The following is a 20224-nucleotide window of genomic DNA, read 5'->3' as shown; positions in this document are numbered from 1 at the left end:
GTAACTGAGCAGTTCTGGCTGCCTACGACACTGGGAACAGCTGATCGGCAGGGGTGCAATGTGTTGCACTCCCACTAATTAGACATTGGTGACCAGACCATCAATGTTAAAGTCCCGGACAACTCCTTCAAAGGTAATTGTGTCATATAAATAAATTAAAATACCAAAATACTGGTATTTTCAGGTTAAGATTAACAGCATTAACATTCTCAGAATCATAGAATGTTAGATTTGGAACGGACCTCCAGGGTCATCGTGTCCAACCCCCCCTCTCTCAATGTAGGATTCACGAAAACATCTCAGACAGATGTCTGTCCAGCTTCTGTTCCATGGAAGTAGAACTCACCACCTCTCATGGCAGCCTGCTCCACTCATTGATCACCCTCACTGTAAAAAGTTTATTCTAATGTCTAATCTGTATCTTCTCCCTTTCAGTTTCATCCCATTGTTTCTCATGTTTCCATGTGCAAATGAGAGTATGGATCATCCCTTTACACTGATATCCCTCCAGATATTTGTAGACAGCTATTAAGTCTTCTCTTGGCTTTCTTTTTTGCCAACTAAACATTCCCAGATTCTTCAATCGTTCATCGCAGGACATACTTTGCAGTCTGCTCACCATTCTCGTCGCTCTTCTCTGAACTTGCTCCAGTTTTTCAGTGTCTTTTTCAAATGTGGTGCCCAGAACTGGACACAGTATTCCAGATGCGGCCTGACCAAGGAGGAGTACATTTCACACATCACACTCAAAATGACAAACACAACAGCGGGTATAATGTTCAGTTTTAATGAGCACGGTCCATACATGAACATGAATCCATATTAAAAGCTGAATTCGCAATGACAGAACAATGAGTTAAATAATTAAAAATGGAATAAACTACTTCACAAATAAATTAATGATACAATAAATAAAACACAACTAGAAATACATCAATCCTCACCCAAGCAGAATGGTCTAAATGAAATAAAACAGAAGATAGGTAGAACTTGTATATCCAACTGGCAAGGTAGGCAAGATACCGCTCTGCAATACGCTGCCTGCCCGGCACTACATGGAGGTATATTTACAGTATGCCGTGAGACATACAGAATAACATACATCTCTAGTAACGTACATTGTAGTTAATATTGATAAATTATCTCCTCTGTTTTGGGCAAATTGATTGTAAGTTTGAGAAATCACAGGATCACAGAACAAGCAGCTCATTTAGTTAATTAACTATTTTATTAGATGTAGTACACATTTTATGTAGGTGGTTAAGTACCAGTAAAAGGCTAGGCAGAATCTGTGTCATAGATGAGTTTTATTTTAAATCGGTCAAACAAATAAAGCAGCACTCTGTAGCGCCATAGCATGCAAATATGAAATATGAAAATTGAATTGCATTACTGCACTAGAAATATGAAAAATTGAGAATGCTTAGCGCATAAATTGGCAAATTCATGTGTACCTGGACCGTTTCCAGGACCTAACCTAATGTCAATCCTCATTGCACCCTTCCACAGAGATATAGATTTCAGTCCAAGAGAGGATTTCCCAGAGAGATGTAGACTGTCTAAGAGAGGATTGGCATTAGATTAGCTCCTGGAAACGAGAATCGCCTTAACGTGGCTTCCAGGTACACATGAATTAGCCAATTTATGCACTAAGCATTCTCAATTTTTCATGTTTCTAGTGCAGTAATGCAATTCAGTTTTTATATTTCTTATTTGCATGTTATGGCGCTACAGCGTGCTGCCTTTTTTGCTTGATTATATATGAGTTGGTGACTCTAGGTAAGCATCTGTTCAGACCTAGTTTATGTTTGGATGTGACGGTCAGTTTTTAAAAAAAAAAATTAAATCAGGACATCCGTAAATTAAATGTTTTTTTAGCAACCCTATAATGACCCTCACTAGCACAATCTGCTTGTACAGCAGTAATACAGGTGAGGGGCTATCAGATGATGCCTGATGGGCATGAGGATCTGTCACACTGATGGGATTCTTCAACTATGGATCTCTTTTACGTTTTAATTGATCAGGTTCCTATATTAATAACTGAAACATACCCATGTAGAAATGGTCATATAAAAGTCATTACAGAGGATCCCCAATTCAGACAAAATCCACATAGCACATCAGTTAAAGGGAATCTGTCAGCAGCTTTTTGCAATGTAATCTGACCTCAGCATGAAGTAGGGAGAGAGTAGAGTGCCTGATTTCAGCGATGTGTCAGTTAGTTTACTGGGTGCAGCAGTTATGATAGAGTCACAGTTTTCTCTGCTGCAGACCTAGCAAAGCTCAGTTAGTGATCTGTGTATAACCCATCATCTATGTACATTGTATGGTGACAGAGAGCTGCTAATCAGTGCTGTGGGCATGGGGTTGGACTAGCAGGCACCAGGCCAGTTGTTCTGTAGTGATATTCTCCTGCTGATAAAACGCTGATTATATTAAAAAAGAAAAGCACAGCCCAATAAGTGACACATCCCTGTAATCAGGGACTCTGCTCCTACATTATAGTTCTCTCAGATTATTTATCAAAAATCTGACAACAGACTCCCTTTAATATCTTTCATTAAAAAACATCTTTTCAGTGCATTGAGGCCATGTGGAAAGAGCCTGTGTACAGTAGCAGAGTCTCTACTGTTCCCCATTGCCGAGCTGTGGCCAATCCTTGTGTTACCTCCAGGACACATACAGTAGGAGGACTCTGTGCAAAAATAATATGTGAGCCCCTTTCTGTTTAACAGCTAATTTATCAAAAGTCAGTGGCTCATAATAAAACTCCTTACTCCTGACTATGACTACTTAGTCAAACTTTTATATAAATCTATCAGTCCTTTTGAACTTTGACTGTGTTTTGGGCCCCTTGTGCACCTGTGAAGGTTGTACCTATGGCTACTCTGGAGAGTCTAATTGCTGCGTTTTTTTGTTTTTTTTTTAAATGCAAGTTCCCTATTTTACTTAATGATGCGGAAAATCTGCAACATCAAAAACTCACCAAAAGCACATTATGGGAACGTAGCCTAAGACTGGATACGTGAGTGACTTTCTATGGACGTCCTATAACTGTTCCATATTATAGCTATTATTAATAGATGCACGTGGAATTATTTCATACAAATGTTAGCTGTAACACTTCCCTTATCACAGATAGAGGCCTTCGTTTCTCAACTGAATTTAGTAAAAGTTTATAAAATATAAATGTCAATCAGGGTCTAGACTTATTCACTATTATGTTCAGTGTGGAGATTCAGTCCTTTTTTGGATAATACTGGATACTATATAATGAAAGACGTACTCTATGTATGTATGTGCAGAGCAGGCAAGAACATTTAATGAATGGATCCTTCAAGACTTGTCTTTTATCTGCAAGGAAGCACTTCTCCCTGTGCTCCGTCGCTTAGATGGGAGCCCTGCAGTGCCAGATCAGGCAAAGGTCCAATTTCCCTGTCTGGTACTTGATCCATGTAAAATTCATTGTGACATGGCTAACAAACACCTACAGGCCTCATCAATCACAGCTAATGCCTGGCAATGTCTGTGAGACGGTCACTGGTAGACACGGTGACGGGAATAACACTTGTACAGCCTTTTATTCTAATTAGCTAATGTGCAGTTTGGTACGATGGAAGAAATCCAGAACCTGCGCTGATAAAAAAATAAAATATCCCATTAAAAAAAAACCCTTTACCAAACATAGAGTATAATGTAGCTTTATTGCCCCTACACCTCTCCGATTATGAGATATGGCCCCCTGTTCTTCTATATAAATACAGTTTGGTAGTCAAGTGGGATATAGTCCTCAACCCTCCTCTATTGAGATCTTTTGGATCACACCCCCCTTGGATAACAAGACTAGATTTACCATACATAAAGGCTACAAAAAGAAGATTGAGGAGAAAACTGGCCTGTAGACAGTAGCAGGTTGCCAACCCTATATTAAGCATAAATATAAAAAAAGGGTTGTCTACTATCTGGAAAACCCCTTTTAAAATGAAGTAGTTCCCTTTGTTATATAAAAATCACTTATACTCACATCCCACATTGGTGTTGTTCAAGCAATGTCATTGATGGACATTGTTATACCACATGAACCGTCCAGGAAATCAGTGTCCATTTTGGGTTTGGCTGCAGAACTCTCGTGTCCTTCAGAAGAACTTCGGACATGTGGAAGAAGTGAGAGCACAGTGGCCTAATGGTGGCCTCTGATCAGATCGAGGAGCAAATGTGGCATAAGAATGTATATTGAACAACAACGCCCTCTATTTTCTGTGTAATCCCCAATGATCAAGTGTGGGACAACCAGTGCCCTAACTGAATGCGCCCATTAATGGGGGTATTTACCTCTTACAGGTTCTCTCGCTAATAGCATTGTTTGCCTTTGCACCATTTTTATACATTTCCAATAGGATAAATAAAATATGAATTTTGTCCATGTGAAATTACACCTACACAAATTTTAAAAACAAAGTAAAGAAAAAAATGTACATCTCCCAGTTCAGCATACTTTGCCACTAAAATTCGGTCCTGAGCAAAACAGAAATATTAATTGGCAGTGCCGAAAAATTACTTTATTGTGCTTATTTATTTGTGCTATTGATTTTTCTTTATTTTGCTACCAATACTATTTACTATGTTTTTAGCAATTTCCTGCTAAGAAATGGAGTTACGGGACACAAAAATTATAACTACATTATTTAACTGACATCAAATTATAATGAAGTATTAATTTAAAAAATAATAGATATACGAACATATGCAGTGACTCTGGCGGTATTTTCACACAGAGTTTTTAGGGACAGACTAATCACACAAATTTTTAGGAGGAATCCGATTTCTGGGTTTTAAAGTGTTTTTTTCCACGTGGTATTTTGTAGACTTTGGACTTGACATGTCACTTCTTTTTCTCCAAAAATGTTGTTCAAAGAATAGAACTGTAAACTGGTTTTTCTATGATATTAATAGGAAGAGAATTAAAAGCATATTTGATGTGGATTTTGTTGTGGATTTTAAAGCGCAACCAATTTGAAATCCTCTTCAAAAACTCTGTGTGATTATAACCTTGTGTAGTTGAAAATTTCATCAGATAACAACACAAATGAGCAATAATTGATTAGGAGACTTCTAATATGGTGCCTAGATTTAGAGAAGAAAGCTTCCAAGGAACTGATTGAGCAAAAAATGGTAGTATAAAAACATTAGACCTGAAGAAAATGTAAGGTTATGGCCATATGGATCAAATATGCTGCAGATTTCTCCCATGGCTTAGGCTAATTTCAGACTAGCGTTCAGGAGGGCTGCGGATGGCAGACACTTCCTCCTTTCCTTCCTCCATGAAGCTCCGCCTACCACCGCATGCGTCCAGCGTTTTTTGCTTGTCATTTTATATACATCATTTTCTATCCCTCAAGGCAGAAATAACAGATACATGACCAATTATTCAAAGTGATTGCTTTTCTTCTATTTTAAAGCTTTGAACTTAGATTTGTCTTATAAGTAAAATGGAAATCTTGTAATGAAGGAAGCAAGATTTATATATTTTAGACGGTGTGCATTTCTATTTACATTATCATCCAGAACCTTTTTTTGTACCACAGCATGATTATGTGGGAAATGAATCTAGCATCACTAAGAGACCTTTAAATAGATTTTTACCCATAACCTACAAATTATAAATCCGCTATAGATGAATTTTCCATGAGACAAAAAGCCTAAATGCAACGCTCCTATGATATATACGTTTAGAATATACGTAATACAGAAGTGAATTGGTTGACTTCTTATCTTTGCAAAGTTGCTTGAGCTGTGAAGACTGTGATGGATTGTGTGCTCAGTGAGTGGTGGAAGTCACGTCAACCCAAGTCTTAGAGAGGCTGCCATCACTAGAACATCTTCAGACACTATGGGTCCATGTTAAGGATCTTAGTAGTTTATGCCTATGTAAGATTTCACATCAGGACAAGTTCTCTGGTCTCAGGTAGTCGGAGAGATATAAGGCCTCCACAAACGAGGGCAGTGGATGCTATGAGAATTGGAACCACCTTTGTTATGCCAACAAAAGATGCAAAAATTGAGTTTCCAAAAATGGCAGCCAATTTGCAAAGGCCGTTTAGGATCCCAAAAGCAGTTGCCCTGTTAATGAGAAATGAGAAGGGTCAATCAACACCTGTATGACCAGAATTTCTTAATGTCAAACCAATGAACTTTAAGGTAGCCTGTTAATTGGGGTTAATCTATAGGTTAATAGTGTTCTGAAGCTGCTTGATGCCGCGCTTAGAGCTCCGCTTACGGAAATAAATTAACTGTATTTGTCCAGGGAGCCTCAGGCTTTTAGTCATTGGGGCGGCACTGTCAAAACTTCGGTTACTGCTCAGTGCATTGTGAGTGATGGCTGTGACTGCGCCCCCGGCACTCACTGATAGCCGTCTCTAATGCGGTCACCAAGCAACTTCAGAATGCTATAAACCTGCAGATCAATCCCTTATCTGTAGGTTAATAGTTTTTTTACATGACAAGATACTTTTAAGTAAAAGACAAAGTAATCTATTTCCTTTAGGTTCAGTATTTAAAGTTATAGTGTTTAGGTCACCGGTCATTAACTTAGGTTACATTGCAATTATGAAAATGGCAAAAAATGCATTAAATCCAACATCAGTAAAATCCACTGAGACTTTGAATCCCTATTTTCATTATCAACTGATCGGAAACTCTCGCATTGGAGACCGTTGGATCAGATGGCCAACAAGTGATATCCTACAGCACAGGGTTCACAGGCAGTCCTCGACTATTTTGCATAAGGCTATATTCCCAATTTTTACAATCCCAAAATTTCTGCATCTCTTGGCAGGAAAAACGCGGCTGCAAAAAAGCAAATTGTTAATGTGTTTTTGGTGCATTTTTGCCTGTATTTTTTCCCTTTGTTTTTGACTGCAAGTCAAAAATAAGCAAAGTGTGCATGACACTTCAGGTTTCTCATTCATTTTGCTGACATCAGGATTGCTTCAGGTTTATCTAGAAAATTTGCAAGGAGAAAATGCACTTAAAACTTACCAAATATGTAACGTGTGCACACTGCTTTACAGTTCCAACAAAGTGAATGGGATTTATAAAAATCTCATGCTCTTTTTAATGCATCTTAACCTGACCTGCAGTGCTTGTTTCAAATCTGCAGCCTTTCAGTTCTCTTGCGGAGACGCTGAGTTTTCTGTACAGATTTTCCCTTAAGGTTCGGAAATTCCACAGACAAAAAAAAAATTGTGTTTTAACCATACATGGCTTAACCTCAAAGGGTTTTTTAAATGTGGTGCCCAGTGTTGCAAAACATGCAAATACGCGCACCAATGTTTGACTTTTCAAAAGTCTCTTAATAATCAAAACTAACATTTAACAATTTGTAAATTGTAACCCTGAAAATGTTATATATGTCATTAAGCGCACTATTTGCAATAAAATGCATGATGGGTGTACATCCTGTAAATTAAAAATAAGTATCACAGAACCTCTTCTTTACAGCTCTTTGGTTTTGAAAGGGTTAATAAGCCAATTCAAAGTGGGGACATGACGAGACGCTTTTTAACCAGAGAGGCTTTTCGGATATTCAATTTAGACACACGTTTCCCCAAAGGTTAAAATTTGAGAAGCGAAATTTTGTTTTTGCCCTGTCACGTGTTTTATGTCAATGCTATCACGAGTGTATTTAGTCTCATGTTCAGTCATTTTGAACAAGCTTTAACAAAGAACGGTCTACAGTAGTTCGAAACACGTGGCTTGTTCCCCATGCTGTCGGTCTTAGGTCGGCATCACACTAGAGAGAAATACGGACGAGTGAGAGGCGTTAAAAACATGCATTGCACACAGACCAATGATTATCTATGGGTCAGCTCCCATCAGCCGTATATTTCTCGCATATATTTTATGGTCCGTGCCAATCGCAGCATGCTGCAATTATCAGCGTACTACGCCTGTAGTACGCCAATGCAAGTCTATGGGTGCGCAAAAAAAAATGCGCACCCGGTGTCCTTTGAAAAGCCGGCATTTCAGTGCGCGATACAGTAAATTCACACTGACATGTTTAATAAAGAAACGATATAATAGCTATATACACATAGAATACATATACAGTATATACTGTATATATATATATATATATATATACACATGTCATTGAGACACACATATATACAGTACAGATCAAAGAGTTTTCTTTATTTTCATGACTATGAAAATTGTAGATTCACTCTGAAGGCATCAAAACTATGAATTAACACATGTGGAATTATATAATTAACAAAAAAGTGTGAAACAGCCGAAATTATGTCTTATATTCTAGGTTCTTCAAAGTAGCCACCTTTTGCTTTGATTACTGCTTTGCACACTCTTGGCATTCTCTTGATGAGCTTCAAGAGGTAGTCACCGGAAATAGTTTTCACTTCACAGGTGTGCCCTGTCAGGTTTAATAAATGGGATTTCTTGCCTTATAAATGGGGTTGGGACCATCAGTTGTGTTGTGCAGACGTCTGGTGGATACACAACTGATAGTCCTACTGAATAGACTGTTAGAATTTGTATTATGGCAAGAAAAAAGCAGCCAAGTAAAGAAAAATGAGTGGCCATCATTACTTAAGAAATGAAGGTCAGTCAGTCTGAAAAATTGGGAAAACTTTGAAAGCGTCCCCAAGTGCATTGGCAAAAACCATCAAGCGCTACCAAGAAACTGGCTCACATGAGGACCGCCCCAGGAAAGGAAGACCAAGAGTCACCTCTGCTGCGGAGGATAAGTTCATCCGAGTCACCAGCCTCAGAAATTGCAGGTTAACAGCAGCTCAGATTAGAGACCAGGTCAATGCCACACAGAGTTCTAACAGCAGACACATCTCTACAACAACTGTTAAGAGGAGACTTTGTGCAGCAGGCCTTCATGGTAAAATAGCTGCTAGAAAATCACTGCTAAGGACAGGCAACAAGCAGAAGAGACTTGCTTGGGCTAAAGAACACAAGGAATGGACATTAGACCAGTGGAAATCTGTGCTTTGGTCTGATGAGTCCAAATTTGAGATCTTTGATTCCAACCACAGTGTCTTTGTACGACGCAGAAAATGTGAACGGATGGACTCTACATGCCTGGTTCCCACTGTGAAGCATGGAGGAGGAGGTGTGATGGTGTGGGGGTGCTTTGCTTGTGACACTGTTGGGGATTTATTCAAAATTGAAGGCATACTGAACCCGCATGGCTACCACAGCATCTTGCAGTGGCATGCTATTCCATCCGGTTTGCGTTTAGTTGGACCACCATTTATTTTTCAACAGGACAATGACCCCAAACACACCTCCAGGCAGGCTGTGTAAGGGCTATTTGACCAAGAAGGCGAGTGATGGGGTGCTACGCCAGATGACCTGGCCTCCACAGTCACCAGACCTGAACCCAATCGAGATGGTTTGGGGTGAGCTGGACCGCATCTCTGGGAACACCTTCAAGACTGTTGGAAGACCATTTCCGGTGACTAATCAGCACTGGTCCTCATTGTAAACTATTTAACCCATTGTGAAGGATTACAGCATGGGACATGACTGAACAGCGGAGAGGTAAGTACATTGTTGATTTTGTATGTTTTTTTGCAGATCATGGTTTAATTCTGGAATAGCAGAGTAATAAAAATTTGTCAAAATCTTGGTATCTTTATTTCATTAAAAGACTTTTTAATTAATGTCTTTGTGCATTTTTTTAACCATTTCATAGTCTAGGGTTAGTAATGGATCGGTGTCTTATTGACACTTCTCCATTATTAATCGGCTTAATTTCACCCTCCAATTGCAAGGTAACATTTACCCTTTGTTATTAACCCATTCACCACCACTACAGGGCAATGGGAATAGAGAGGATAAGTGCCAGAAAAGGCACATCTTATAGATGTGCCTTTTCTGGGGTGTTTGGGGGAAGATTTTTGTAGCTGGGGGGGGCAAAAACAATGGTCCCTCTCAAGGATATTAAAATCTCCCCTCACTCACCTACTTTACCTGTCTGATTGACAAATTACCGCGGGAGCCCACGCAATTTTTGACAACGAATTAACCCCTTAAATTAACACCTACACCTTCCAAATTTTACACACAAACCCTTATCTAATTACTAGTGAAAGACATATAAAAAAACATGAAATGAAATGGTTTACTGTATGTAAACCATGTGTCATTTCTTGTCGGGTTTTGGAAGGATTTTAATGAAGCCGGCAAATGTTTCAGTGACTATTCGGCTATGTAGAACTCTATGAAATATAAATATATATATATATATATATGTGTCTCAATGACATGTATGTGTGTATATATATATATATATATATATATATATATATATACTAGATGGTGGCCCGATTCTATTGCATCGGGTATTCTAGAGTCTCTGTTAAAATAAAAAATAGTTATATACTCACCTCCCGACGGCCCCTGGACTCTTTCTCTCCTCTCCACGCTCCCAGCATCTTCCGGTTCCAGTAATGCTTTGCGCGAAACACCGCTGATGACGTCGCACTCTCGCGAGGGTGACGTCATCTTCAGCCCATCTCGCTCCACCATCTAGTGTATTATACTCCTGTTACACCCGCAGCTGCTGTCACTGCTCTGCTGTTACCTAATGTATTTTATTCCAGTTACACCCAGAGCTGCAGTCACTATTCTGCTTTTACCTAATATATTGTAGTCCAGTTACACCCAGAGCTGCAGTCACCATTCTGCTCTTGCCTAATGTATTATACTCCTGTTACAGCCAGATCTGCAGTCACTGTTCTCCTGTTACCTAACATACTCCTGTTACACCCAGAGCTGCAGTCACTGTTCTGCTGTTACCTAATGTAGTGTACTCCAGTTACACCCAGATCTGAAGTCACTGTTCTGCTGTTACCTGTGAGCTGGCAACTTTTCTCTTTTCTCACTTTATTTATTGTATGTATTTTCAGTATGCCAGAAATGTCACAGAAGGTTGCACCTCTTTAATTTTTAGTGTGTTCCCAGGTTCAGTAGGACAATGTGTCCCTTGGACTGTAAAAAGTTGAGCACCCCCACTACACATATTCTTCCTACAAAATTGTTATTTAATCTGCATTCTCATGGATACAACATCGGTTTCTACCTGACCAAGGAACATATTCTATTACCTTTTATTTGTAGGGTAAAGCTCCACAGTAATAACGTCCAGGGCATTCCATGCCGCTATACTGGTGCCACAGAACAGGCACTGCCAGCCAATCATGGCAGATTCACTGTTACCAAAGAACAGGAAGAAACAGCAAACTGCCGATATCAGCATAGAGCCAGCTGGAAGAGAACACAAGATGGAGAGTTAGACGCAAGAGGGGAATTTACCACAGTTTGTTCATTGCTCTTCCACCATGCTTTCCTTATTTTGTGTCCTTTGGAACACACAAATAAGACACCAAAGTGGAGATTTGCAAAATCTATCTATCTATTATCTATAGACATATCAATCTATTATCTATCTATCTACAGTTGTGGCCAAAAGTATTGACACCCCTGCAATTCTGTTAGATAATACTCAGTTTCTTCCTGAAAATGATTGCAATCACAAATTTTTTGGTATTATTATCTTCATTTAATTTGTCTTAAATGAAAAACACAAAAGAGAATGAAGCAAAAAGCAAAACATTGATCATTTCACACAAAACTCCAAAAATGGGCCAGACAAAAGTATTGGTACCCTCAGCCTAATACTTGGTTGCACAACCTTTAGCCAAAATAACTGCGACCAACCGCTTCCGGTAACCATCAATGAGTTTCTTACAATGCTCTGCTGAAATTTTAGACCATTCTTCTTTGGCAAACTGCTCCAGGTCCCTGATATTTGAAGGGTGCCTTCTCCAAACTGCCATTTTTAGATCTCTCCACAGGTGTTGTATGGGATTCAGGTCTGGACTCATTGCTGGCCACCTTAGAAGTCTACTGTGCTTTCTCTCAAACCATTTTCTAGTGCTTTTTGAAGTGTGTTTTGGGTGATGGTCCTGCTGGAAGACCCATGACCTCTGAGGGAGACCCAGCTTTCTCACACTGGGCCCTACATTATGCTGCAATATTTGTTGGTAGTCTTCAGACTTCATAATGCCATGCACACAGTCAAGCAGTCCAGTGCCAGAGGCAGCAAAGCAACCCCAAAACATCAGGGAACCTCTGCCATGTTTGACTGTAGGGACCGTGTTTTTTTCTTTGAATGCCTCTTTTTTTCTCCTGTAAACTCTATGTTGATGACTTTGCCCAAAAAGCTCTACTTTTGTCTCATCTGACCAGAGAACATTCTTCCAAAACGTTTTAGGCTTTTTCAGGTAAGTTTTGGCAAACTCCAGCCTGGCTTTTTTATGTCTCAGGGTAAGAAGTGGGGTCTTCCTGGGTCTCCTACCATACAGTCCCTTTACATTCAGACGCCGACGGATAGTACGGGTTGACACTGTTGTACCCTCGGACGGCAGGACAGCTTGAACTTGTTTGGATGTTAGTCCAGGTTCTTTATCCAACATCCGCACAATCTTGCGTTGAAATCTCTTGTCAATTGTTCTTTTCTGTCCACATCTAGGGAGGTTAGCCACAGTGCCATGGGCTTTAAACTTCTTGATGACACTGTGCACGGTAGACACAGGAACATTCAGGTCTTTGGAGATGGACTTGTAGCCTTGAGATTGCTCATGCTTCCTCACAATTTGGTTTCTCAAGTCCTCAGACAGTTCTTTGGTCTTCTTTCTTTTCTCCATGCTTAATGTGGTACACACAAGGACACAGGACAGAGGTTGAGTCAACTTTAATCCATGTCAACTGGCTGCAAGTGTGATTTAGTTATTGCCAACACCTGTTAGGTGCCACAGGTAAGTTACAGGTGCTGTTAATTACACAAATTAGAGAAGCATCACATGATTTTTCGAACAGTGCCAATACTTTTGTCCACCTTCTTTCTTATGTTTGGTGTGGAATTATATCCAATTTGGCTTTAGGACAATTCTTTTTGCGTTTTTTCATTTAAGACAAATTAAATGAAGATAATAATACCAAAGAATTTGTGTTCGCAATCATTTTCAGGAAGAAACTGAGTATTATCTGACAGAATTGCAGGGGTGTCAATACTTTTGGCCACAACTGTATCTATCCAAAATCTATCTATCTATCTAGACAAAAAAAGGAAGGCAGCACTCCAACATTCAGAGGTGAAAAAAGTGGAATTTATTCAGATCCACATAGCATGGCAACGTTTCGGCTCAAACTGAGCCTTTCTCACCTATCTATCTATCTATCTATCTATCTATCTATCTATCTATCTATCTATCCTACGTCTATCTATCTATCCCACGTCTATCTATCTACCTATCTATCCCATATTGATCATCTATCTATCAGTCTATCCCCTATCTATCTAATATATAATTTCTATCTAATATCTATCTATCAATCCATTCCATATCTATCATCTACATATCTATTATCGATCTATCTATCTATCTATCTATCTATCTATCTATCTATCTATCTATCTATCTATCTCTCTATTATCTATCTATCATCTGTCAATATATCTCTCTATTATCTATATATCAATCTATCCCCTATATATCTATCTATCTATCTCATATATATCAGATAGATTGATAGCTAGATAGCTAGATGATAGATAGATAGATAGATAGATAGATAGATAGATAGAACTTCAAATTCTGTAAGTTCTTGAATGTATTTTATTCCAGCACATGATACACAGATGGCACATGGATGTCACACGGATGTCATCCGCATGCATTACGTGATTTACACGGACCCAAAAACCTGTATGAAAACATGTACATGTGCGCAGCCCCATAGATTATAATGGGCGTGCATATTAAATGTCTCCAGAACGTGTCAAAACGGACACCACACGTATCTGAAGCATGAATGTGTGAAGGAGGCCTAACGTGTATGAATCCCATTTTTGGATGAAGAGCAGAAACATAATGTGTACCCAAATTAACACTGCTCATCCTGCTCATTCCAATGTACATAAGTTTGGGAAATAATGTGATGTACAGTGTGAGAGAACACACAGGAATGGCAAATAAAGAAGAGCACATTAATGTTCTTCATGATCCGTGATAATTTGTGAGGCAATCCCTATCAGCATGGTAATGGATATGATACCATTTGGGGTAATCGGTTCTGTGCGGCTCTTGTTACTCTTCCTGGACACAACTAGATCTTTGCTCCAGACTAACTTCATTTTGGACACTCACCTATCATTTTTATCCTTCCGATTTTATCCATCAGGAGAGCTGAGATGATATTTCCAGGTAGTACAGACAAGCTGCCCAGAAAACTGACCAGGTAAATCAGGAAATCATTATCTTCTTCAAAGTCAATATCACAGTCTTCCTTATGATTAGAGAACGTGCTGTTTACCAACGTGCAATCAATGAATCTGTGCTCATGGAGATCTGTATAACAAACATGAGGACAGTCGTGAGTAGGAAGGACGTCTGATATAAATGGTTAATTATTACAGGACTCGCTCACCAGCACCCCCGATAATTCTGAATGCAAAATAGTAGACTGATGAGATCTGCCAGCTTTCCAGTGAGATTACGATGGGTGATTATGCTTACTAAGGATTTGATTTCATTGTGAATCATGAGGTCTTGAGATCTTTTTGATCAATAAATCCTCATGGCTTGTAAATAGTTAAAGGTTTAATGCTATGGTACAATGTTAAATGACATCATTAGGATATACTATAAAATTAGGACACGACCTCTTGGCACACTGACAATCACAGAGGTGCAAGGGGAAGAGTCATACCCAGGCTCTACTGCCTAAGGAGACCAAAGACAGTTATGAACCTCGATGCCCAGCTCAGATCTGTGAAAGTATCTAGGTTCTCAGATGAGCTGATCTGATGAGATTCAAATAATGTAATTGAATCCGTCAGAGTTTTCTGGGAAATTCAATTTACAGCCAATTTGTTTCCAGTGAATTGAATTTCTTTTATTCTGCTTTGGAGTCTGGAGAGATTCCCGAGCATAATAAAAGTAAGATGTAAAAAATAAAATAAAAAAGCAACAAGCATACACCTCACTGATCACCTCTGCTGCCGGGGCTTCCAGCTGCCATGTGCGTAGCTATGTGCGTAGCTATGGCAGAAGTCACGGTGCAGAGTGCCCTTCATAAAGGATATCTCCTGATGGAACATTGTCCTTGTGTAGCTTGAAGAGACCCTAGCTTTCAGCATGTGGTGTCTGATAGAAGAAAGGATGAGCACCCCAATGTACGATCTACAGGGTAGATTGTACGTTGGAGGTAGCAGGGAGGTGAGTGGTGAAAAGAGATTTTGTTTTTATTATTCTTTTAACTTTTAGCCTTCTATGGTTTAGCAAAATGGTGGCCAGCTACCATCAATCAGAATTTATGAGCAGCAAATTTCAAAAAATATACATTCTGGAGGATATGGAATTTTCTAACAATTAAATAGAATTAAATTCCTCTCAAATAAATTTGCCTGACTCCAGTAGGTTCCTATGACTTATTTAAAGGTGGTTTTGGCCCTTAAATGTCATCAATATCTATTAGATGTTTTCTCCCACCTATTTATAGAGTGGTGTTCCCCAGACCCCCATCTTCAGATGGTTCCTCACCACGGTGACAGTAGAAGTGGCAGTGCATGAGCAGACTCTCTCCATTCACTGACCAGTACAGGTTACAGATGGGCGCACTTGCAGGGATGTATTCAGAACTCTCATAGCCATGTCTGGTGTCACTGCAGGCACGGCACCAATCGGAACAGAGGACCGCTGTTCTGGAATTAGGTGCAGGTCACTTTTGCTCTACGCAGACACTTTGCCAGGGATTGTGCTGCAGATGTACTATGGATTTCACACTATGTATTACAATGGCTGCACATTCTCACAAAATGAATATCAACAACATGCATCGATGTCACACATTGTACTGTATTGGGCAGAATCTGCCTGCAAAATCACAGTGTCTGAATGTGGTCTAATACAATGCCAAAAAATCTTCTGCACACAAATCCCAATTTTACCGCTAAGCTAAGTTCTAAGTTCACACTTTAGTTCTGTAACTCCGTTTGCCTGCTCCGTTTTTAAGATCGGACAGTAGAATCATGTCCAAAACGGATTTGTTACATAACTTCTTCCATACAAGGAAGCAGAGGGATCTTTTGTTTATTATGGGGTCTATATGGGTTTCGTAAAATTTTAGGTTTTAGAACAGAAGAACGGCTGCGTGTTGTGCTCTTTCTTCTGGTGTGAAAATAGGCACAGAGCGGAACATAAACCACAGAGAAAGAAATTGAAATATTAGAAAAAGATGACACAAGTAACACAAAATACAGTTCTTAAATGAAGGTCTTTATTATTAAGGGAAAAAGAAATCGAAACCAAGCCTGAGATTTCTTTTAACTAAATGAGTTATTCTCTCTTACCTGTGTTATGGAAATATGATGACTTTATAGTGCAGTTTTTAAAGATGGTGCCCGTTGAAGTAACATCCTCAAAGTAGCATTCATCAAAGACACAGTCCTCAAAAGTGACATATTTAAACTTCATTTTATAGAACCTTAAAAACAATCAAAAAAAAGAAAAAAGTTAATGAAAGAGAGAAGTATTTTCTGAAGCCCAACATACACTGTATACAAATTTCACATGTAGAATACAATACAGAAAGTTGTATTCTCACAGGACACAGTCTTCATGATATTCTTACATTTTCTTACCTAATTTGCCCTTACTCTCATCAACATTATAATTCTGTACAGCTGGATGCGTGGAATTCTGACCTAGTGTCACTAGATGGCAGCGCAGCTCAAGCAATACAAATAGCGGGTCTCTGTACAGTTATACGCCATGAGAAGTAGACGTTTATGTTTTTGCTGCACGATAATGACTGAAAATATACAATTCTGTAAATTATGTTGCTTTTATTGATGTTCTTATGATAGGAGCATGTTGATTTAATGATGTTGTGCGCCAAAGAATTTCATACTGACATCATATACAGGCGCTGTGAAAAAAAGCAGACACAACCCTGAATAGGTCTATTCTTTAGAAAGTTAAAGCAGTGAGAGTCAACAGGAAGTTGCCTTTACCTCATAGAGTTTGTGGAGCTCAGTTGCAATACTTACACAGCTCCAGGTTGGGATAAATGCAGTAAAAACCATCTATAAGGCTGGTTTCACATTTGCGTATCTGTACGCAGCGTTTGATCCGCATAGATCCGCATGCATCATGTGTCCATATCTTTAACATGGTGTTCACAGGGACATGCGTTCGCTTGCAGATGTGTACTCATGCGCCGTTTCGCTGTGTGCAGCGAGCGCAACATGTTGCATTTTTTTGAGGCGTCAAATATTCGCAGCCATACGCATGCGGATGAGTGCGGATGGAGTGCGTCAAAACAACGCATTACTGTCTATGGGAACGCATTGGTACGCAAGTACGCATTGGTACGTTTGATACGCATGCGCACTTCAGAATGAGCAGGTCCACGAACTGGTTTTAGCCACCCCCAAAACAAAAGGATATAAAAAGAGGGTGTGGACACTGGAAGTCTGGTACTCTCAAGCCTCTGGATGTTATTACAAGCCAGTGGATCAGCTGTAAAGACTCTGGATTTCACTCTTGATGTGAGTATAGAATCTATGAAAATGTCTGTCTCTCTCACTGCAGTCTGTACTCACTTCTGTCTCTCTTGCAGCCTTCTTCAAAGCTGTCTTCAAGCAAAGGCCAGAATTCCTCCAAGAGCGGACAGGAGACTGATGAAGTGAGGACATTTGCTATACTGATAGGTATGTATTGACTGTCAATATGACACATGTGGTAAAATGATGTATTTTCTTTACAGAACAGTTCAAGTGCGGAACAGCAGGAGCAGTTGACTCGGGCCTAAGTTCTTCAGGTGAAAAGACGGCGTGTAAGTATTCTTGAATGTTTTTGGTTTCAGTGTTTTATCTTTACAAGTATATGACTAATGTGTTTCTTTGATGTCTTGGTTCCACAATGTGAGGAAGCCACTATTGACAATGACCTCTTGATTACGCTGGTGCAAGAGTCGCGCTGTGGGACACCCATGATCGGCTGCACTCGGACACCGTGGTGATTAGACAACTCTGGGACGAAGTGGCCAGATCGCTGATGGATGATTGGGACCAAGCAAGGCCACAAGTCAGAAAGGATTTTTGTAAGTATTGCAATGTGGTCTGATGCGGCAGTGAACCTGTAAAAGGTGCATTGTTTTACAATTTTTTTTTCCCCCCGTCACAGTGAAGAGAGTAAAAGTCTGTTCACATTCGATAAAGTAATGCTTCAATAAGGACATGAGAGAGAAGAATCTAGTTTGAAGTGGTGCTGCTCCAAAGATTGCAAAACACAAGTACCATCGTAATCTCTCCTTCCTGAGGCCTGCGGTTGCTCATCGAACGAAAGTATTTTTGTGTTGTATTCCATGGTATAACATCTGAATTTTTCTATTCCACAGGATATGTTGGCGCTTTTACAATTTTTATTTTTTAATAGTAATGTTTTTCATTTCTTTTCCACACAGATCCTGGAGCAGCACCACCGAACCTGGATCGTCCTCTGTTGGAGTGGCCCTTCATCGACCAGCCACCAAACAGTCCCAGTCATCCACCAGCGATGCAGCAAGTGGGCATGCTTCACAGGCTGGGGAACAGGCAGCCGGTCCGAAAGGTTTTCCCCTCTCCCAGTCCTCTGCCACTGTTTTTTGGGTCTTCTCACCAGCGGCAGAGGGCCTGGGACAGGCAAAGCATGACCGAGTTTCTTCACTTTGGCTCGGTCTTCCAGAATGGGCAGAAGGCAGTTGTAGATAGACTGGAAAGTGGGTTGACCCATGTAAACACACTTTTCCAGGAAGTCAACCAATGCCTTGACTACCTGGAAGCCAGCCTTTAGAGACCGGCACGACATTTTTTTCTGCTATAGAGCGGGGCATGTCGGAAAACCTTACTCCTGAACTTCAGCTGAATGTGATGCAGGCCTGCCAGGCTGCCTATAGCCAGGCAATGCAGCAGTCCCGATACTACCAGCAGCCACACATGGCATTTGCAGCACAGCAACAAGGACAGTGGCAGAAGACGGCGACCTATCCTCCACCACCACCGCTGGACACGAGGGCTGTTCCACCACTACCCAGCTACACCACGATGCCGAGTCCAGCAGCACGCCAGTCTGAAGCCACCACCATGCCGAGTCTTGAAGCACGCCAGTCTGAAGTCACCACCATGCCCAGTCCAGCAGCACGCCAGCCTCAAGCCACCACCATGTTGAGTCCTGCAGCACACCAGCCTCAAGCCACCACCATGCCGAGTCCAGCAGCATGCCAGCCTCAAGCCACCACCATGTTGAGTCCTGCAGCACACCAGCCTCAAGCCACCACTCCCATACACCCAAGGAAAAAAGCAGGAAACAGATGCCCAGTACCTGCTCTGCTCAGTACCGCCAGAAGAGGAAGACTAAGAGCACCAAACGTCACCCCAAAAATGTCCAATCAACTCCACCATCACCTACCACTGTGTCTCTGTTTTCTAATGCGTGTTTCCCTTCCAATGTGTCTCTCCATTCCCACGATTCCACTCCTAATGTGTTTACTCCCATCCATGACCTCCCAGACCCCATGCATTTTATAGGCCCTTCCCCTGGAACCCCTTCATCATCCACTCATGGTAGCCACTCATCCCATCTCCACACCCCCCATGTCCGCAATATCTCCTCTGACATACCCCAAAGCTAATTATTTATTGTTCAATAAAAATTTGATTTAGTTTGCACAATCACTGTGTTTTCTTTGTCTCTTTATGTGCCACAAACACACAAGTGTGTATATTGTTGAGGTAAGAACTGGTGTTTCACTAGAGGTGTTTTATTATTAAAGTCAGCAAACATTACAGATGCATAACATTACAGGTACATAACATTACAGGTACATTTTAGTGGCTAACCATTTTGTCTTGCCACGCCACACATCCAAGGATATTCTCCTGGAAAAGCATTGTCCTATCGAATGCATGCGCATAAATAACGCAAACACATGCGAAAACGCACACGCAGCGTTTTTTTAGAATCTGATGCGGATAAAAAACGCTGTGTTAGCATGCGTTTTGGCATGCGTTTGCACATGCAGATGATACACTGCACACATATACGCAAATGTGAACTTAGCCTAAGTAGCCGCTGTGCTTAAC

At 40.3% G+C, this 20224-nt stretch overlaps 1 protein-coding gene across 2 annotated transcripts in view; it reads right to left on the bottom strand.

Annotated features, from left to right (window-relative positions):
* Nucleotides 1–2933: 2933 nt before the first annotated feature.
* The window catches only part of SV2B (synaptic vesicle glycoprotein 2B), a 294017-nt gene continuing 276726 nt past the window's right edge, over nucleotides 2934–20224 (bottom strand). For both annotated transcript variants that reach the window (XM_073568738.1, XM_073568739.1), the window contains exons 10-13: nucleotides 16451–16584; nucleotides 14247–14447; nucleotides 11142–11301; nucleotides 2934–6123 (exon numbers count right to left, since the gene is read on the bottom strand). In XM_073568738.1, the coding sequence (XP_073424839.1) occupies nucleotides 5940–6123; nucleotides 11142–11301; nucleotides 14247–14447; nucleotides 16451–16584 (679 nt within the window). In that variant the 3' untranslated portion in view covers nucleotides 2934–5939. The remainder of the gene's footprint in view (nucleotides 6124–11141; nucleotides 11302–14246; nucleotides 14448–16450; nucleotides 16585–20224) is intronic.

Source organism: Dendrobates tinctorius, unplaced genomic scaffold (genome assembly GCF_039654945.1).
Source record: "Dendrobates tinctorius isolate UK_male_01 unplaced genomic scaffold, ASM3965494v1 ptg000022l, whole genome shotgun sequence".
NCBI lineage: Eukaryota > Metazoa > Chordata > Amphibia > Anura > Dendrobatidae > Dendrobates > Dendrobates tinctorius.
This window is presented reverse-complemented; position numbering and strand designations above follow the sequence as displayed.